Source organism: Sapajus apella, unplaced genomic scaffold (assembly GCF_009761245.1).
Source record: "Sapajus apella isolate SASKATOON/1434 unplaced genomic scaffold, GSC_monkey_1.0 scaffold69, whole genome shotgun sequence".
In the NCBI taxonomy this organism is placed as follows: domain Eukaryota; kingdom Metazoa; phylum Chordata; class Mammalia; order Primates; family Cebidae; genus Sapajus; species Sapajus apella.
In genome coordinates this window covers 3,470,220-3,490,363 of record NW_022437009.1, presented here as the reverse complement: position 1 = coordinate 3,490,363, position 20,144 = coordinate 3,470,220, and the positions used below count along the sequence as shown (strand labels likewise).

Below are 20,144 nucleotides of genomic sequence, written 5' to 3'. Positions count from 1 at the left end.
GAAGGCGAATGTTTGTATTGCATAATGTTTTAATTAAAACAAAGACGACGTGCACCAGAGTCTTTCTCATCTCTTGTTAGGGGCATTTTCCAACACTCCTTCCACCCTGTACCCACCCAGGCCACCATGGCCTTTTTCTTCCCTCTAGGACAATTCACCTTTAAAAGAAAAGGACTGGGCATGAAATCTACAAAGATTCTTCCAAAGTGAACTCAGGCCTAGTGGCACATTATTAGTTCTCTATCTCGTGGCTCCCTTTTAGAAGTGCACGGTTCAGAGGGACACCCAGCCAGAGAGGTGCTGAAACCAAGAGCTGGAGCCAATCACCTGCTCTGAAAGAGAGAAGGCGGAAGCCCTGGGCAGGGTGCTTGGAATGTGCTCTTGCTTCTTCGCAATGAAATATCAGAAAACAAGATTGCAATGTTGTTCAGCGAGCTATTTTTTGTCCTGAAACATCAGAAGGCATCATGAACCTGTTCAGCAAATCATCTCTAAACAATGTCACGAAGGGTTACCTAGTTTGGGACAACCCCAGAATGAATCGATCTGCACCATCACCCCTCACACTAACAAACATGTCCATCTGTGAAGCAGAATTCCGAACACATCACCATCTCCAAACCAACACCAAACCACTGCCAAACAAAGCTGATGGGAAAAACCAGAAAGGTCTCGGAGAAGTGCTGCCTGCAGAGAGAAGAATGGCCCCGCACAGAGGCTCCCGAGAGCAGCAGGTACCTGCTTCAGAACCCTGGCGATTTCCACCAGGCAGAGCTTACAATCATCTGGGACCTGCAGTCTCAGAGGGCTCACGGAGAAGGGGAGCACTTGGCTACCCGGGAGGTCACCGGTGACTCTCAGAAAAGTTCAGATCAATGCCTGTTTAGGGTTAGCCCCAGGCTGGGAGAGAGCATCTGGCAAGGTACAGACCTGGAAGAGCCTGCCCTTCACTGAGCTGCTACAGCAGCTTCTGGGAACTTGTAAGAGCCACACGGACGAGGGCCCTGGGCTACGTCCCCACAGCCTCCCTTGCCAGGGTGCCCTCAGGGAGGCCACACTGTAGGAGGCAAAGTATGAGGTGGAGAAGATGGATTTGCCTTGTCCCCACCACACCCTATACGAGGCTCCTCTGAAGAAAGCATGGTATGGATGCTGTCTCCTCTCTGGTGTGCATTATGTGATTTCTCTATTTCTATTTCTCTTTTGTTCAGCCTTCCTAGAAATTCACAGCTAAGTGTGAAATTCCCAATTCCCACAGACAGGCAACATCCCCAGCAGTAATAAGGACATTCCACACACATAGGACTTGGGATATTTGTGTATTTTCAAGAAAGAAAGTTTTCCCTTTAGCCTCCTCAAAGCCCCCTCCCTTCTCCTCACTCTCCCCGCATCCCTGCTGTTCATCATCTTACTCCTAAAGGTAACCCCCTTCACCGTGGCCCAGGGCATTGGTAACTTAAGGCTGTAAAGAAGAGCTGAGAACAAAACAGGAAGAAAAGAGGTTAAGTAATGGCAAGAAAAAAGATGTACCTTAGGAATAAAAAGGAGTGCCCCAACATCACAGTGTTTTTAATTAATCCTTCTATTTATTAAAGATTAAAAATACATATCAGGTGACTATTTAAAATGTCAGTCATGATTTTAGCTTTGAATTCTGTGGCACTGGAGATAACAGAACAATGAGCGCTTGTAGTAGGCACTTGGTTAAATTGTTGAATGAACTTCTTGGGAAAGCCTTCTTAGGAAAGTATTAGAAGTAGATTCTACTAGAACATGGACTGCCCCCAGAGGTCTCAGGATAAGGGGTAGAAGGTCAAACAATGATGTTTAAGAAGGGGCAACTATGACGCACAAATTCCATAGCCATTTCTCCAAAAGAGCAACTATTTTAAAAATCAGGTCTAAAGGTGAGCCATCCAAGAAACTGCTCTTGCTCCCAAAGGTGTTAAAGAAAGTCATTCCCATGAACATAAGAAGTAACCCACCACTTTGAAATGATATATCTTTTTACAACAATAACTGCTGCTGCAAAGCTTGAGAAGAAAAGGTTCTCTTCCTTTGGGCTAAAGTCTTAAACGCTGAGCCAGTAGCCAGCAACCTTAGAGGCTGCTTGAGTCCAGTTCCTTCTATCTGGAGGAGTCATTTGGGAATTTAAAACACAGGAACACTTTTTTTCTGGTCCATGAACAAACAAGAATGCTTAACTGAATTAGACACAAAATTCAGTATTTATGGTTGTCATCTTAACAGGTTTTAAATAGGCTTCATTTTAATTTAACATAATTTCAAAATTATAGCAAAATAGCCAATAAAATATGGATGTGCTTAATTTGCTGAATTTATGTGTTTTTTGAAGAAAATATGCAGAATAAATAAGTCAATTATTTTCACTAAATACATTAAAATTTAAGGGTAAGATTTTTGTTATTACTTGCTCTCCTGATACAGCAAAATTATTGTTGCATAGTTATTGAAAGAGGCTCACTACTCCCCAACGATTTCACAAATTACAGCTTCAACCAGCTATAAAATAACCAAATCAGTTCTGATATAGCCATAAAATTAAGTCTGAAAAAATAGTGAAGCAAATCATCCCTTTAAAATCAAGTTGTTGAACAGTATGTTCTGCATGATTCCATTTATGTCAGAAAAAAATATATTTGTGTGAGTATATACAGAGAAAAGGGTCTGAAAGAATATATACCAAACTATAAAGAATATATATCAAAGTCAATAAGAGGCATGGACAAGGAAGGGAACTTCTACATTTTGCCTTCTACATTCTTATAACAGAATTAATGTCACCGTTACCTCCATCAAAAAATTATCAGTCAAAAATTAGGCCGGTCACAGTGGCTCGCACCTGTAATCCCAGCACTTTGGGAGGCCGAGGCAGCAGATCACCTGAGGTCAGGAGTTTGAGAACAGCCTGGCCAACATGGTGAAACCCCATCTCTACTAAAAATACAAAAATTAGCCAGGCGTGGTGGAGGGCACTTGTAGTCCCAGCTACTCAGGAGGCGGAGGCAGGAGAATCACTTAAACCCAGAAGACTGAGGTTGCAGTGATCCAAGATCGTGCTACTGCACTCCAGCCTGGGTAACAGAGTGAGATTCTGTCTTAAAAAAAAAAAAAAAAATTTAAGCAAACAAATACAAGCTGCCTCCTGAAGTAGAAACCAGTATCTCTTCACCTTACATTTACCTAATACTTTACCCTAATGCATTTTATCTGCTGTTTGAAATTATGACTTACTTCGAATCAAATCTTCAATGAATATCGAGATTTCCTTTTCAGGGCGTTATACGAAAAAGACTGTGAAAGTTCATTCTCTAAAAGTCTTTTGAAAAAGAAAGAGATTGTACCTGGCTGGGATAGAGCAGGTATGGTCTGATCTACAGCAAATAACTGCTCAACTCTGCATCTCCTTTCCTCTCCCTGCTGAAAAGTGCTACCTAGCAAGGTCAATCAAGGTCACCATTGCAAACAAGTAGTGGGCAAACACAACCCAGGTTATCCAAGGTTCCTAAGGCCCAAAGCAGAATATGCGGTTGGGAAGCTGATCACCTTAGAGATTTCAAAATCACCAACCCCACTTTTCCTAACCACAGGGCTAAGGGACCTGATGGGTCAAACATACATGTGCTTTGGTCATCCATAACCCAGACCACCAGACTAATATTGCTTTAGAATTGGACTGTTTCAAGTGTGAATGATCATACTGGTTATCATGTGGGTAAAAACGTTTAATTACTCCCTAATTGTCTGGGAAACAAAAGATTTCAAAATATGGAACTCCTGGGGGAAGGAGAGTTAATAAAATGGGTCCTTGAGAAGTGACATGAGAAGCCTGCCTCATGCCTCATGCCATGGCATCAGCGATGCCACAGGCGTACCCAGTGCCCTGCCTAGAGCAGAGACCGTGTGCTCAGAGTCGCTATCAAAAGGAAGCAGCAGACTGCACACTGGAGCATCAGACAATGGGTCACATGCAAAAACAGAATTAAATACATAAAAATAGCACCAACTTAAGGCAAGCGTGGGCTAACTGCACTGCATCAAAGAAGGAACACATAACTGGTATCAGGGTTTTTTTTTTTTATTTAATAAAGAGAAGGCCTGGACACCTGAAAGTTGACAGGAAGTGGGCATCACTAGAGGAATGGTCACTAATTTCTCTGAGTTTACAGTTTTGTTAGAATGTCTTTGCTCTGATTATGGTTTCATGTTTTTGTTTTGTTTTTGAGATGGAATTTTTGTTTTTTGCTCTTGTTGTCCAGGCTGGAATGCAATGGCACAATCTCAGCTCATTGCAAATTCCACCTCCTGGGTTCAAGCAATTCTCCTGCCTCAGCCTCCCAAGTATCCGGGATTACAGGCACCCACAACCACACCTGGCTAATTTTTTGCATTTTTAGTAGAGACAGGGTTTCACCATGTTGGTCAGGCTGGTCTTGGCACTCTTGACCTCAGGCGATCTACCTGCCACAGCCTCCCAAAGCCCTGGAATTATAGGCGTGAGCCACCTCACCTGGCCTGATTATGTTTTGACAGATACACAAAAGCTCTTGCTTCGGTCCAGAAACAGGCCCCGCTTCGCATCTACCTCTGGGCTCCCCCACCTTCAGAAATGTCTGGTGCCATTCCTGTCTCCTCCTCTTAGTGCCTTCTAGGATATCCACTCACAGCTTTCTGATGTCACCCACCTGTCACTGGCCCAAATACCCAGTCCTCATGACAACTGACTGTGACAATTTTTTTTTTTAAGACATAATCTTGCTCTGTCACCCAGGCTGGAGTGCAGTGGCGCAATCTCAGCTCACTGCAACCTCCACCTCCTGGGTTCAAGCCATTCTCCTGCCTCAATCTCCCCAGTAGCTGGGATTACAAGCGTGTACCACCACACTCAGCTAGTTTTTGTATTTGTAGTAGAGATAGGGTTTCACCATTTGGGCCAGGCTGGTCTCGAACTCCTGATCTCATAATCCACCCGCCTCGGGCTCCCAAGGTGCTAGGATTACAAATGTGAGCCACCAAGCCTGGCCAACTGCATCAATTTTTACAGACATACACCCTTAGGGTTCCCAGCCCAGGTCACTGAGGTTTCTCCACCCCTTTAGAAGCACCCAGCATACCCTCTCCTCCACAATTTCACCAGGACGTCACTCTCCTATTACTTAAGAAAAATGCCTAAAATTCCAGCCCTTCCAAAGGCCTTTCCAGACTGACCTCTCAGAAGTTACTTTGGCCTCCTCTTCACTCCTGTTAAACTGAAAACAAAAACAGACTTGCCTGGCCTCCCCTCCCCCAATAGACACCTACCCTCAGTGAGCACAACCCGAGTGTCTTCCTGTCCATTTGCAAATTGATTGACTGTTTCACTGCTGGCCTTGGATGACCTCTCCTAGAGGGCAGGGACAGGTGGTGTTCAGCAAAGCCCTGGTCGTCTGGATGATGGGGCATGGGGTCTTCCGGTGAATTTAATTAGAGGGTTAGGTGGAAACCTTGCTTCAACTCTCGTTATTATAAAGCCTAGCATAAAGCTTTTAAAAATACATCAGGCCACTTTCGAGCCAGGGTAGAGTTAATATGATTTAATGTTTGATTTAGGATCTTGCAGTGCCTCAGGCTCACCATTCTCTTCTGCTACTATAATTATAGATGCGGAAGACATAGAGACTGGGCTGACAATTGCTTGGAAGCTAATTTCTAGAATAAACCCTTGCTACCACATCTTGTGATTTTTGCCTTTCTGAAGGTGGAGTTCAAAAATAAAAACAAAATCCCACTTAACTGAGGGTTCCAGTTCAGGGAGGTCTACTGCCATGGTCTTTGTTAAGTGCCTGCCACCATGGCCCACAATTAGTCAGTTAATAAAGGGTTCTTGATGAGATAATTTGGCAACATGTGATTTTCTACAAATGTAAGCTTGATTTTGATGCAACCACTCATTTCTTTGAAAATCAGGGGGCATTCACACACAGGTGTTCTAAATTTCCTTAAAGTAAAAACCAGTCCTTTACAAGGAATAGCTGTGTTCACTTTGAGGCAATAAAGAAGCAGGTGTCCACTCATGGCAAATGAGGAACTCCTGCAGGAACCTAAATACACACACACACACACACACACACACACACACACACACATTTTTTTGAGACAGGGTCTCACTCTGCCACCCAGGCTAGAGTGCAGTAGTGCGATCACACCTCACTGCAGCCTTGACCGTATGGGCTCAAGCGATTCTTCCCACCTCAACTTCCAAAGACACTGAGAGAAAGTTGTGCATAACCATGCCCAGCTGTTTTTGATTTTTTAGTAAGATGAGCTCTCGTTGTATTGCTCAGGCTGGTCTCAAACTCCTGAGCTCAAGTGATCCTCCGCCTCAGCCTCCCAAAGTGCCAGGATTACAGGCATGAGCCACTGTGCCTGGCCAGACGCTGAAAATATTAATCAAGGAGTCATCACTAAGGATGCACTGCACGCCCAAAGCCGGGGACCACGAGAGGTCAGCAACTGGGACCGCTTTCTCCAGTTCCCAAGCCTGGGCTCAGCAACAGTGGCCTGGGTTCTGGGACTTACTCTAAACCTAAATCCCAGACTCATTATAATTTAAACCAGTTCTCTGTGTCCAGCATCACCCCACCTAAACTGGTCCTTAAAACCACTGGCAGTCACTTCTCCAGTCTGTAAAGGCCACTCCACAATAACTATGACTGCTGAGGCCTTCGCATTATCAGAACTCAACTGAAAGTGGAATGCCCTCCCCATCCAAATCCTGATCATTTCTGGACACTCCGCCCATGTCCTCTTTCTGAGTGTCTTCCTGAACAACCATCACCTACATCGAACTTTACTTTGAACTCTGTATGAGTCTGTAGATAGAGATGAAGGGTCTCACTATGTTGCCCAGGCTGGTCTGGAACTCCTGAGCTCCAGTGATCCAGCCGCTTCTGTCGCCCAAAGTGCTAGGATTACAGGAGTGAGTCACCACACCTGGCCTACGTATGCTTTTTTTTTTTGAGACAGAGTCGCCCAGGCTGCAGTGCAGTGATGCAATCTCAGCTCATGGCAACCTCCAGGTTCAAGCAATTCTCCTGCTTCAGCCTCCCGAGTAGCTGCAATTACAAGCGTGCCACCATGCCCAGCTAACTTTTGTATTTTTAGTAGAGACAGGGTTTCACCATGTTGGCCAAGCTGGTCTCAAACTCCTGACCTCAGGTGATCCACCCACCTTGGCCTCCCAAAGTGCTGGGATTACAGGCGTGAACCACCACGCCCAGCCACATGTGCATTTGAAAATGTTATGCTCAGAAGGGGTCCACAGGTTTCAACAGAATGCCAAAAGGGTCCATGACATAAAAAAAGGTTAAGAAGCTCTACAATCAGACAAATATGAATTCAAATTCAGATTCTGCCAATTTCCAGCTCTTTTCCTTTGACCATTATTGTGTTCAGGGGAGAAGTGTCTTGAATCTCCTTGACCTTGATCAAGAAAGCCAACACAGAAATAACACCTGCCTTGTGAAACCATTCACTCATCAAAAAATGAACTGAACACCTGCTTACTTTGCAAGGCACAAGGCTGAGTTCTGGGGCTACAGTAATGAACATGACAGAGATGGTCTTTAAGAACTTTATACAGAAGGTCTTGCTATGTAAAGTGTTTAGCACAGTGACTGGTACATAAGCACTCTACAAACACTTTAATACTCATTTGATAAAACCACAACATGTAGTGTTTAATTATACGCTGATTTAGGTTGCTTCCTATGAAATAAATGTTAGCTCATCTAGCTCATGCCTTCCTAACAAGCCTTCTTAGAAGCCAGAGGCTCAGCCTCAGAAAAGGGAATAGCTTATTAGATGAAAGAATGCAGGATTTGGAACCAAATGGTCCTGACTTCAAAGCCCTACTCTGCCACTTTTTAGCTTTGTGACTATGGCAGAGACGGGCAGCTGTTCTCCAAAATCTGTTCTCTTTTTTCCCTACAGTCATAGAATCCCAAGTTTTTCTCAGGACACATGGACCCTCAAGATAAGCATATTTTCCAGCCCTTTTGCTGCTAAGTATGGTCACATGACTGGGTTCTAGCCAATGAGAATGTTAGCAGAAGTGATGTGTATAACTTCCAGTAAGTATCCTTACATTAAGAGGTCCCATCCTTCACTAGTCCTCTTCTTCCTTCCTGATGGCTGGGGCTAGAAGAGTCATCTTAGACCATGAAATCATCTTGGGAATAGAGGGCAAGACAGAAGGGGCTTGGAGCCCTAACACTGTCAGCAATCTATCTTAAGCAAGTTACTTTTTTTTTGAGACAGAGTCTCGCTCTGTTGCCCAGGCTGGAGTGCAATGGCACAATCTTGTCTCACTGCAACCTCCACCTCCCAGTTTCAAGTGATTCTCCTGCTTCAGCCTCCCAGGTAACTGGGATTACAGGCATGCACCACCATGTCTGGCTAATTTTTGTATTTTTAGTAGAGACATGGTTTCACCATGTTGGCCAGGCTAGTCTTGAAGTCCTGACCTCAAGTGATCCATCCGCCTCAGCCTCCCAAAGTGCTTGGATTGCAGGCATGAGCCACCACGCCCAGCTTAGGCAAGTTACTTAACCTCCCTAAGCGTCAATCTCCCCATCTATAAAAATGTGATGATGCAAGGTATCCATCTTGCAGGGTTGTTTTGAAAACTGAATGATATAGGCCTTGGGTCACAGTAAGGACTCGAGGTAGGAGAGCTGGTATTACTGCCGTTATGGAAGTACCAGCAGTCTTGCTGCCATGAAAACTGTAGAAGATGGCAACATCTTTACACAGCCCTGGGGATACCTGGAGGTAGCTCAATGATTCTCAGAGTTGAAAGGCATCCTAGTAGGCGAAGTTCTCCTCACAAGAATGTTCTTCTACTGCAACCCTGTCAAATGGTCCCCAGGAAAGGGAAGTGCACTACCTCTGGGACAACTATTAGGACACTTGTGTACGCTCATCCATAAATCACAATTCTCATCCCTTTCTTTGAGAACCCTTCTCCTGATTGCTCCAAATACCTCACTTTTCTCTGCCTCCTCTTTCTCTTCTGCTTTTGATCACTCCAGCCCTGCCTCTGAGGTCACACCCACCAGTACTTCAAAGTTTCTTTCAATCCCTTTCAGAAGCACCCTCTGGCCTCTCCCTTAAGAAACCTTCTTTAACTAACTGGGAAGTAAGTGATGGCTTCCTCAGCCTTATCCTATTCAAACAAGAGACTTCCCAAACTCTACAAATGAACTTCTATCCCTCTGGAGCAGAACATAAATGATCATTTGCCATCTACAGGTTCTCAGGTGTCCCAATCTGCTACATTTTTCATTGCTAACACTTTTAAAGCTTTTTAATCTTGTTTGCAACATCAGCACTGGTCTGGGAGGTATAACTCTTCATGGCTGCACAAGATCAAAATGTGCTTTATGTGTCTAAAGCTCATATTCATCTTTCCTGAGAATTTCCTTCCTGTTCTAGCAGACACAAATCCTATTCTCTCTCTCCTACACTGCTGTCATCTTCCCATGTCATTGTCACTCATGCAGGCTGCTCCCAGGCACATTTCCAATCACCCTTCCCTTCCTACCACTGCACCAGCCTCTATTCTGTCTCTAATCTTCTGCCCCTCTGGCTACATCTGTTCTCAAGTAAAGACTTTACTACACTCATGGCTCAACCAGGGCCAGGCTTAAATGGCTTTGTAATTGGAACCAAGGGTTGTGGTGGCAGAGACATGCCCTGCCACCACAACCCTTTTTGGGTGAGGTACTTAGGATTAGGACAGGAGGAAACAAGACACAGAGGTCAAGAGAGCCGGTACAAAAACAAAGGGCATGGCAAAGAAATAAGCAGGAATCAGTATCCCAGCAGAAAGTAAAAGAGGAATCTGATTCCCAACCCAGACACTGGCAAAGGACGGGAGCAGAAAAGCACAGGTCTATGATGTCAAGGGAGTTGAAAGCGTCTCCGAGATTTACCCTGTTTACCCCCTCACATACTGTCATGGGGTTTTCTAACTAAAGAGCCATTTATAGAGGCTGGCACCTGCATCAGTCTCACTTTCCAGAGCACTCAGCCTTACCCAACTTTTCATAAACAAAATTTTATACCAGGCATGTGACCTACATGAGCTTAAAACCTTAGGATTCTTTGCTGTTTTAAATTCACACTTCGCATTAATTCACATTACACAGCAGGAATGCTGACACATGAATCAGACCACATCAGACTGCAGGCAGGAAATAAGACCCCAGCATGGGTTTTGCTCCCTCCCCAAATGCCTTCTGCCTCTCTCAGATTAAGAAGGTAGTAGCCAGGCCTCCTTCCCCCCATACTGAAACCCACCAGGTGAAGAGAAAGACGAGGTTCCACCAGCAGGGCTCTAAATCAGGCAGAGATCCACATGCATGCCTACAGTTCCAAACCTTCCCACTTCAGCCACATCTGGGCGTCTGCCACCATGCCCCCTTTAAAGCCACCTTGACGCTCATTTTCCTCCATGGCACCAGTTTACACATGAAGGTGGGGGTGGAGGGAAAATGACAGCACCTGCCAGGTGCCAGGGCCCGAGCTCCACTCCACAGAGTGGCCCAGAGAGCGAACAGCAGGGGGACCAGCAGGAAGCCTTACATTTCTTAAGCAGCCAGAAGAAACAAAAGGCACAAATGTCACATTGCCTGGTTTTCCCATTCATGGTTACTTCTCCTGCCCCGGCCCCACCCTGCCACTCAGCCCTCTTTCCCTCCTTAGCCACACACCCCACCCCCCATCCAAACCTCCCCAAGGGCTTTCCTTGCTTGTGTCCTGTTGAATCCACATGAATCACTAATTGCTGATGTAAACCCAGACAGTAAGCCAATGACACATACAGTACAACAAATATAGTTCCAATATGAAGAAACTAGCAAATGGAGGGCTCCCTGCCTTCTTGACTCTGCCTGAGCATACAGGCGACACAGAGACACTGCCTGTATCCCAGCCCACAGCTGAACAGAAGATGACTAAACTCACTGCCAGCAGGGCGTCTGCCTGCGCTGGGTGGCGGAACACTGGCCCTAGTGAACTCACCCACTGGTTTTCTAACTGAACCACGAGTGGAATTACCTCAGAGAGCTCAAAGGCTGATACCTGGGTCCTACCCCGCAAGCGAGTTTGCTTTCACTGATCTGGGTTGTTGCCTGAAATCAGAATTTTTAAAAGCTTCCCCAGTGATTCCAACATGCTCACGAGAGTTTGAGAACCACAGATTGAACAAATCTATTATGAGTTTCAGACATTATTTAAGGCAGTCAAGGCATTTAGGGCACCCTATATCCTGTAATTGTCACACCTTCCCTTGTTTTGTTGTTTCTGTTTTATGGATATTCAGATGTCAGTCATGGTGAAGCTGGGATAGGAACTCAGGTCCCCTAATTCTAAAGTCCATTCCCTTCCCACACACCTGTTAACTATTGCAAGGGTGTAGACAACGTATGGAAGCAATCTCCACCGCCCACAGATCACCAGTGAGTCCCCTATGTGCAAGACACCTAGATTTGGAGATGTGAACCCTGCAGGCAACAATCATAATCCCTTCTGAACACAGAGGACTGAGCCTTACAGAGAGGGCAGAGGGTGTGCTCTTGTATGAGGTCTCAGATGGGGAAAGAGAATGGAACCAAATCCTGGCAATGAAGTTTACCCTAGACCTGAGATGTGTTCTAAGACATCAAGCTGAAGACAGGACTCAATGGCATAAAAAGAATAGGCAATTGTTGAGCAGAGGGGCCTCTCTGCTGGGGCCTCTTCATGCGGATCCTTAGAGAGGTGTCAAAGGTTCACTTCTCAGGGCCATAGTTTCTTCCTCCCATTCTAAGCATTCTGATCTTTAGTGGGAGCACAAAAGCCAATCCCAACACTTCCCCTACCAGGCAGCTTCCTTGACTTCAGCCTCTCTTTCTCCCAGAACTATGATCTAAGCTTCCTTAGTGAGGAGACACAGGACTAGTGCCCTCCCATTTGTAGCCTACACGCCACTCAGGTAGGCAAAGCATCCCTTCAAGCCCCCATCCCACTTACTCTCATTTCCACCTCAAAAAAGGCACCATCATTAAGAGCAAACCAACTTTGGAGACAGAGGGGAATTATGTTCCTGCTCCCAATCAGGAATCAATTCAGGCCAACAAAGAAGTGAAAACACCAAGCATCCATGTTTGCCATGCTACAAGACAGCAGCCCGCCAGCCATAGGAAGTCCCTAAACCAGAGATGTGCAGATGTAGGACCTCACCCCAGGGCCCAAGGCGGACACTTTAAGAACAGCAAATGTTCCTGCTTAAAGACAACAAATGATATTTCCCCGCTGCTCCTGGGTCAGAAACGGGCCTCCTGCTACTCCACTCCAACCTGTGACACACACTGGCTGTCTCCTGGTGTCCCCCAAAGCCTAGTGTTAATGAAAAAGAACCACAAGAAATTACAGGAACCAAGAGCAGGTTAAACTTTCACTTCGATTGCACTGATAAGCAGAGCCACTTACCCAGCACAGCCAGACAGCACAGCACCGGGAAAAAGCGCTTCATGTCGGCAGCCTCCAGGAGACACAACACAGGGCGCTTCCTCTTCTCCCAGCTCCTAATCTCTCATTTCTGGCAATCCACTTATAGCTCCAGAGAACAGTTTTGGAAATAGAACTTAACTCAGAAAAATGGGAACAAATTAAAGAGAAGAGATCAGAAAGGAGGGGGTTGAGGGGAAGGGGAGGAGTGAAGGCATGTGTGAAAACTCCCCTATGCTACAGGAAAGGTCCACAACAATTCCAAAGGCGCTCCCGGCTCCTGCCACATCGTGTGCCTTGCAGTTTCCACTGGAATTGTAGCTTGCAGTGGATTAATCCTCCAGGAACAGGGAAAAAAGAGTCTGAGAAAATCCTTTCATCCACTGATTATACAGAAATGTCCTTGGCTTCCCAGTGAAGGTGTCTGTGATCTCCCTCATTCGGATTCCCCAAAGGGAACAGAACAGGTTTTGTCAAAACCTTTGCCGGCCAAATCACCCTGGCTGGCATCAACCGTTTGGGTTTCTTCACCAAAAAGTCCGTTTCCATCCATGGTGGTAGGTCACGGGGGCGCCACCTGCCCCACACCGGCCTGGAGCACACGAAGCAAGTTGGCGTTCCGCAGCCCTGAAGCAGTCCCCAGCGCCAGCAGATTTCTGTAACAAACACAACAGAGATTTTCATCAAAGGCAAAGCTGCAGCACCCACAGGGGCTGAGCGCTGAGCTGGTCCGGACACCGCGGCCGGTTCCTGGACCAGGACAGTCAGCCTCTGCATTCTGACCTTGGGCAAGTCGCTGTCTTTCCCTCCGCCTCAGTTTCCCTGACCAGAGTAGGGCAACAGCGGGAAGCCCGATTGTTCCTGAAATACTTTCACCAAAGGCTTCACTCCTGGGAATCCCCGTCACCTCCTACCCAGCCTGGGCGCCGCGGGTAGCCCCACCCTCCGCGGGGGCAAATCGGGAAGGGGCTCCGCGGAGGGGCCGCGACTCCCGGCCCCCGCCCCGATCGTGGGAGCTCCGCGCGCGACGCGTCCCAGGTGGCCCCGCTATTGTTTTACCTTCCCGGGTGTTTATTTCTCGCTGATTGGAAAGAAAAGAGACCGGAGAAGAAGGGAGTCGGGGGCTCCGCTTTCCGCAGCCGGAGCGCGCTTGCCGCGCGCCCGCCGGGCCAGGGGAGGGGTCTCGGCCCGACCCCGAGCGGAGCCAGCGCCGGGCCCGCGCCCCGCGCCCCGCGCCCCGCCTCCCTCCCGAGGGCCCGGGCTCCCCTCGCTGCCGCCCCCTCCCCGGCGCCGCCCGCGCCCCGCCGAGCCTGACCTCGCCCCCGGCCCTGTCCCTCCGCGCGCGTCTGTCCGACCGTCCGGCGGTCCGTCCCGGCGCACGCCTCAGGGGACGCGCCGCTTCCTCCTCTCCCGCAACTGCACCGGCAGCTGCGCTGCGGCCCCTCCCGAGTCCCCGCCCCCGGCTCCGGCCCGGCCCGCTGCACCCGGCGAGGCGAGCGCGGGGCCAGGGCGGCGGCCTCGGAGCGCGGCCCGACCCCGCCCCCAGCCCCGCCCCCGGAGACGCGAGTCCCGGCCCCGGGCCTGGCGGGGGCAAGCGGGTGGCCGGCGGCACCAGAGGACCCGGGCGGGGCTGGCGTGCGGGCCGGGCAGCCCGGAAAGTTAATCAGGGCTTCACACCCAGACTCCGGGGCGGCCCTTTCCAAAGCCAGGCCGGCGACCCATGAGCTGGGAGGCCGGCGGCGCAGAAGCTCGTCCTTTCTCCTGGAAGCAAAAACAAAGCCCTTTGCTGGAGACATATCTGTTCATGCAGTGGAACCCCATATTGCACTTCACTCTCGGATAGAATTTGGACTCTGGAAACGGCCTGGGTTCTAACGTCGGCTCCTCCACTTCCTCGCTGTGAACCTTGGCCAAGTTACTTAACCTCTCTCTGCCTCAATTTCTCCATCTGTTATGTGGAGAGATAGCCCCTACTCAAGAGGGTTATGTGAGAAGTCTGCGAGATACTTGTAAAGCGTTTAGAATGGTGCCTGATACATCCTAAGTGGTCAGTAAACAGAAGCTATTATTTTATGACCAACGCCCTGTAAAGCAAGTGCTTTTTCATTCCCTCACTACTTAACCCACACAACCTGCTGGAGAGACACCATCACAAGGCGACCAGAGCAGAATAGACCACCCTGCCTTCACGGAACTTGCAGTCTAGTGGGGACACGGAGCATAAAATGAACATCACAAGAAAAGTACAGTGTTGAGAAAGCAAATTCAGAGCCCCCAACCCTGTGTTATTGGGGGAGGAGCTAGGAGGAGGGAGCTTTGGTCAGGGTAGGTCCCAGGAAAGCTTCTTAGAGGAAAAGAAAACTCGGTTGAATGCCAAGAAGCAGAAGGCAGCAGCAGAGGAGGAGACAGAGGGGAGGAATCGCAGACTGAAGAAACAGCACCTCTGCAGGCCCAGAGAGGAACCCAGTTAGAGGATCAGGACACTCTGCTGGACCCAAACTTGACTGTAGGAGAGAAGTGACAAGCAATGAGCTGAGAAGAAAGAAATCGGACGCCAGAACCTAGAGGGCATTGTATGGTGTGTTAAGGGGTTGGGGCCATAGGGAAGCCACTGAAGGTGTTGAATAAGGGAGTATGGTTATTAGGTTTTTTGTTTGTTTGTTTGTTTTATTTTAATGAAAATAAATAAAATATTTATTTTCTCACTCTGTTACCCAGGCTGGAGTGCAGAAGTGTGATCTCAGCTCACTGCAACCTCCGCCTCCCGGGTCTAAGTGATTCGCCTGCCTCAGCCTCCTGAGTTGCTGGGACTACAGGCGTGTGCCACCACACACAGCTAAATTTTGTATTTTTAGTAGAGGTGGAGTTTCACCGTGTTGGCCAGGCTGGTCTTGAACTTCTGACTTTGTGATCCACCTGCCTCAGCCTCCCAAAGTGCTAGGATTACAGGCTTGAGCCACCACACCTGGCCAGGAATCTTTTCTTGTGTGTTAATTATTACCCCTTTCCCAGAGACACCTGTGACTCCGGTAGCTCTCAGTTCCCATCTGCTAGACTCTTGTCATTTGTTTATTGAGCACCTACTGTGTGTCAAGAAAAGTCTCTGCTCTCATGAAGCCTACATTCTGGTGGGAAACACAGACAGTGAAACAAGCATGTAATATAACATAACATGTTCTGAAGAAAAGTGGAGTAAAGAAATGTGTGGCCGGGTACAGTGGCTCATGCCTGTAATCCCAGCACTTTGGGAGGCCAAAGCACGTGGATCACTTGAGGTCAGGAGTTCTAGGCCAGCCTGGCCAACACGGCAAAACACAGTCTCTACAAAAGATACAAAAATTAGCCGGGCATGGTGGCGCACACCTGTGGTCCCAACTACTTGGGAGGCTGAGGCATGAGAATCACTTGAGCCTGGGAGGCGGAGTTTGCAGCGAGCTAAGATCACACTACACAGGGAGAGTGTCTCCAAAACAAACAAACAAAAAACAGAAAAGAAATAGTGTGTATGTTTGGGGGTTACAGTGGGAAAAAGGACTCTTTGCTAGGTGTGGTGGTGGTGGTGTGTGCCTGTAGTCTCAGCTACTCAGGAGGCTGAGGCAAGAGAATTGCTTGAACCTGGGAGGCAGAAGTTGCAGTGAGCCGAGATCGTGCCACTGCCCTCCAGCCTGGTGCCTGGTGACAGAGCAAGACTCTGTCTTAAAAAAAAAAAAAAAAAAAAAAATCTCTCAGAGGAAGTGACATTTGAGAAGAGACCTGATTACAGGGAGGGTGTGAGCGCTGGAAAATCCAGAGGAAGAATATTCCAAGCTCAGGGAACAGCAAATGCAAAGCCGCTTAACATGTTCAGAAAATAAAAGGTGTGTTAGTGTGTCTGAAATGGTGTAAAAGAGAAGGACAAGGAGGAATGTGATCTGAGAGGCCAAAGAGGCCAAATCTAGTAGGATCTTCTAACCTGGGGAGCGTGGGTAACTCTGGCTGCTGGGTAAGAAGAGAGCATCAGAAGGTAGGAGTGTACAAGGGACACTGAATGGGAGGTTCTTTCCATTGTGCAGGTGAGAGACGATATGGCTTAGGCTAGGCTGGTGGTGAGGCAGGTTGTGGAAGTGGGTGGAGTCTGGAAGCGTTTAGAAGGCAGAGTCGATTAAATTCTTTGAAGAACTGAATATGAAGCGGGAGAGAAAGAGAAGAGTCAAGGAGTCGTTCAGACGGGCCATCTCAGCCTGTTTGGAAGCTCTCTGGCCCCCCCAAGCTGCCCAAACTCTCCCCAGGACCACACTTCCTGAGGCCTCTGCCTATACCTTCATCCTTGAACTCCTATACTCAATAATCCCTTCCCTATGACTGGTTCTTTCCATCTAAGCTGCCCCTCTTCATACTACTTGGCCCCTTGCATCCTTCTGGATGATCTTTCAACCCTCGACTTCCATCACCACCCAGATGTGTTATGGCTGATTCCCAGCATGGCATTTTCTAATTTCCACGTTTATGGAGCATCTATGATATGCAAAGAACTGTGCAAAGCATTGGATGGGGACAGAAAAGTGTAATTTAAAAGAATGCCTCTGCCCTCCGGACATAGAAACGATTAAGTGAAATAAGGCCTGCACAGTGATGTGATGGTGGCCCCTTCAGGAGCTCATCAGCAGGCAGAGAAATAAATTGGAGGCTGGTCACCGTAGCTCACGCCTGTAATCCCAGAACTTTTGGGAGGCTGAGGCAGGTGGATCACCTGAAGTCGGGAGTTCCAGACCAGCCTGACCAACATGGAGAAACCCCGTCTCTACTAAAAATACAAAAATTAGCCAGCTGTGGTGGCACATGCCTGTAATTCCAATTACTCGGGAGGCCGAGGCAGAAGAATCTCTTGAACCCGGGAGGTGGAAGTTGCGGTGAGCTGAGATCACACTGCTGCACTCCAGCCTGGGCAACAAGAACAAAACTCCATCTTAAAAGAGAGAGAGAGAGAGGGAGAGGGAGAAAAGAAAAGAATTGGAAGGAGTCCTCAGGGAAGGTGAGATGTCAAAGGAGAGTAGTGCCCTTGGCAGTGTCTGGTGCCCAGGCTGAACATTCCAGCTTGCTGCAAAACATTCTACATTCGAATTTTGAAAACTCTACTAGACTGGCCTGGAATCAGGTGTTCATTTTGGACATTTAGGAAGACTCCTTGATCTTGTCCACCAGGGAGTTAAATTCAGAAGCCTGCAGAAGTCAAGCGGAAGCATAGTGCCAGGGAGTACTGGGGCACCCAGGGCATGGCCTGAAAGAGCACGCACAGCTTCAGCAAAGTGTTGCTGCTCTGGAGGAAGGTGTCGTGTTGCCTGATTATCCTACCTTTTGAGAAAATCAGGAAATCCACATTTTAAAAAAAATCTTCTTAATTTTGCTCAATGGAAACTAGTGCTTCAAAAATAAATTAGTCCCGCCTCTTTCTAGTTCTTCCTAGAGTGAGGAAAAGCTGGGTTGAGAGGGCAGACAAATTTACTAATTAATTAACTAATTAAACACTGTTGGGGGGCAACTCAAAATTTGTTCATGGGTAAGATATAGTCATATGTTATCAGTTTAAGATTTCTAGACCTACCATGGCTATAACCAAAAGGCTAATATAAAACCACAAATGGCATAGAGTTACATGTTTTAAGGGGAAAAAATGAAGGGTGTTAGCCAAGTTCTCCTTTGTCACTTAGAAGGTTGAAGCCAAGGCATTTTGTCTAAAGATAGCCTGACACTGTGTACGCACAAACAACCGATGTTCATTGTTCTTAATGTACTTTGAATGCCAAATGAAAAGAGCAAAGCTTCCCTACCTCACAAAACGGCCAAGTTGGAGCTAAAAGTGTCCCACTCAACAATTCTGCCGAGAGCCAGCTTTCTTCTTGGTGATTTACCCTCCTACACAGGCAAGGATCCCCAGAGCCAAAGACTAGGAATAACTTACAAAGGATACCATCTGTCTTTTTTTTTTTTTTTTTTTTTTTTTGAGATGGAGTCTCACTCTCACCCAGGCTGAAGTGCAGTGGCGCGATCTCAGCTCACTGCAACTTCCACCTCCTGGGAGCGATTCTCCTGCCTCCGAATCCTGAGTAGCTGGGACTACAGGCACGCCACCATACCCATCTAATTTTTTTTGTATTTTTAGAAGAGACAAAGGTTTCACCATGCTGGTCAGGCTGGTCTCGAACTTCTGACCTCATGATCTGCCCGCCTCAGTCTCCCAAAGTGCTGGGATTACAGGCATGAGCCACTGCGCCCAGCCCACACCCCATCTGTCAAAATAAATTTTAAAAAGAGAGAGAGAGAGGTGACTATGATATCTTGAGATCAGGGTACCTAGTGGGTAGTCCCAAAGGCTTTATCCACAGGTGGGTGCTCAAAATCTGAGATGCGCCATCTAGCGTTAGAGAAGAGTCTGGATTTGCACCCCTCCCCCCCCCGCCATGGAGTTTCAAGGACTGGGTTTATTCCAGAGGGGGGAATAAGAGTGTATTCAGCTAACATTCTTTCTTCACAAAACTCCTGTGCTGTGTTCGCTTATTTTCTTGGCTGATGGTGAAGAGCAGATCTGAAGAAGAACGCCTGGGTTTGTCTCCCAGATCTGCAATTATTGACACCTAACTCTGGGTGTTCCCTTGCTCTAAGTTTCTCATTTATAAAAGGGGCTAACAAATAGCACCTGCCATGGAAGGGAGGCTGGAAGGATTAAATGAGTTGATATATGGAAAGAACTTAGCAAAACGCCTGGTATTTAGTTCTCAGTGTTCACTGGCTGTTCTCTTCACTAATCATGTACTTTACATCGTCTAAGGAGCAGGAAACCCGGAGTCAGAAATTCTAGCATCCAGTTCAGGGTCTGCTGCCGATGCTGCGTTTTGACCGCTCTGGACCCAAGTTACTTCTGTAAAATGAGGCTGATGACCGGGCACGTTGGCTCATGCCTGTAATCCCAGCACTTTGGGAGGCCGAGGCAGGTGGGTCACCTGAGGTCAGGAGTTCAAGGCCAGCCTGGCCAACATGGTGAAACCCCATCATTACTAAAAATACAAAAAATTAGCTGAGCATGGTGGTAGGTGCCTGCAGTTCCAGCTACTTGGGAGGCTGAGGCAGGAGAATCGCTGGAACCCAGGAGGCAAGGTTGCAGTGAGCCAAGATAATTTACTCCAGCCTGGGCAACAAGAGCAAAACTCCGTTTTCAAAAAAAAAAAAAAAAAAAAAGAGAGGTTGATTAGATTAGTGAGAAAGTCCCAAACTGGCTGTGCCTCCAAAAGATCCTATTTCTGAACATATGTCTAAGACTAGTCTAAGAATACTTTTGAAAGGGGTCTTCCGGCCGGGCGCGGTGGCTCAAGCCTGTAATCCCAGCACTTTGGGAGGCCAAGGCGGGTGGATCACGAGGTCAAGAGATCGAGACCTTCCTGGTCAACATGGTGAAACCCTGTCTCTACTAAAAATACAAAACATTAGCTGGGCATGGTGGCGCGTGCCTGTAATCCCAGCTAATGTTTTGTATTTTTAGTAGAGACAGGGTTTCACCATGTTGACCAGGAAGGTCTCGATCTCTTGACCTCGTGATCCACCCGCCTTGGCCTCCCAAA

At 47.6% G+C, this 20,144-nt stretch overlaps 1 protein-coding gene across 4 annotated transcripts in view; it reads right to left on the bottom strand.

Moving 5' to 3' along the window:
• IGSF3 (immunoglobulin superfamily member 3) overlaps nucleotides 1–14,004 on the bottom strand; it is a 94,246-nt gene extending 80,242 nt beyond the window's left edge. For 2 of the 4 annotated variants that reach the window (XM_032249620.1, XM_032249623.1), the window contains exons 1-2: nucleotides 13,868–14,004; nucleotides 12,535–13,208 (exon numbers count right to left, since the gene is read on the bottom strand). In XM_032249620.1, the coding sequence (XP_032105511.1) occupies nucleotides 12,535–12,577 (43 nt within the window). In that variant the 5' untranslated portion in view covers nucleotides 12,578–13,208; nucleotides 13,868–14,004. Of the gene's footprint in view, nucleotides 1–12,534; nucleotides 13,209–13,611; nucleotides 13,773–13,867 lie in introns of those variants that run through there. The other 2 variants (XM_032249622.1, XM_032249621.1) reach the window with 2 other exon arrangements.
• Between the last annotated feature and the right edge of the window lie 6,140 nt (nucleotides 14,005–20,144).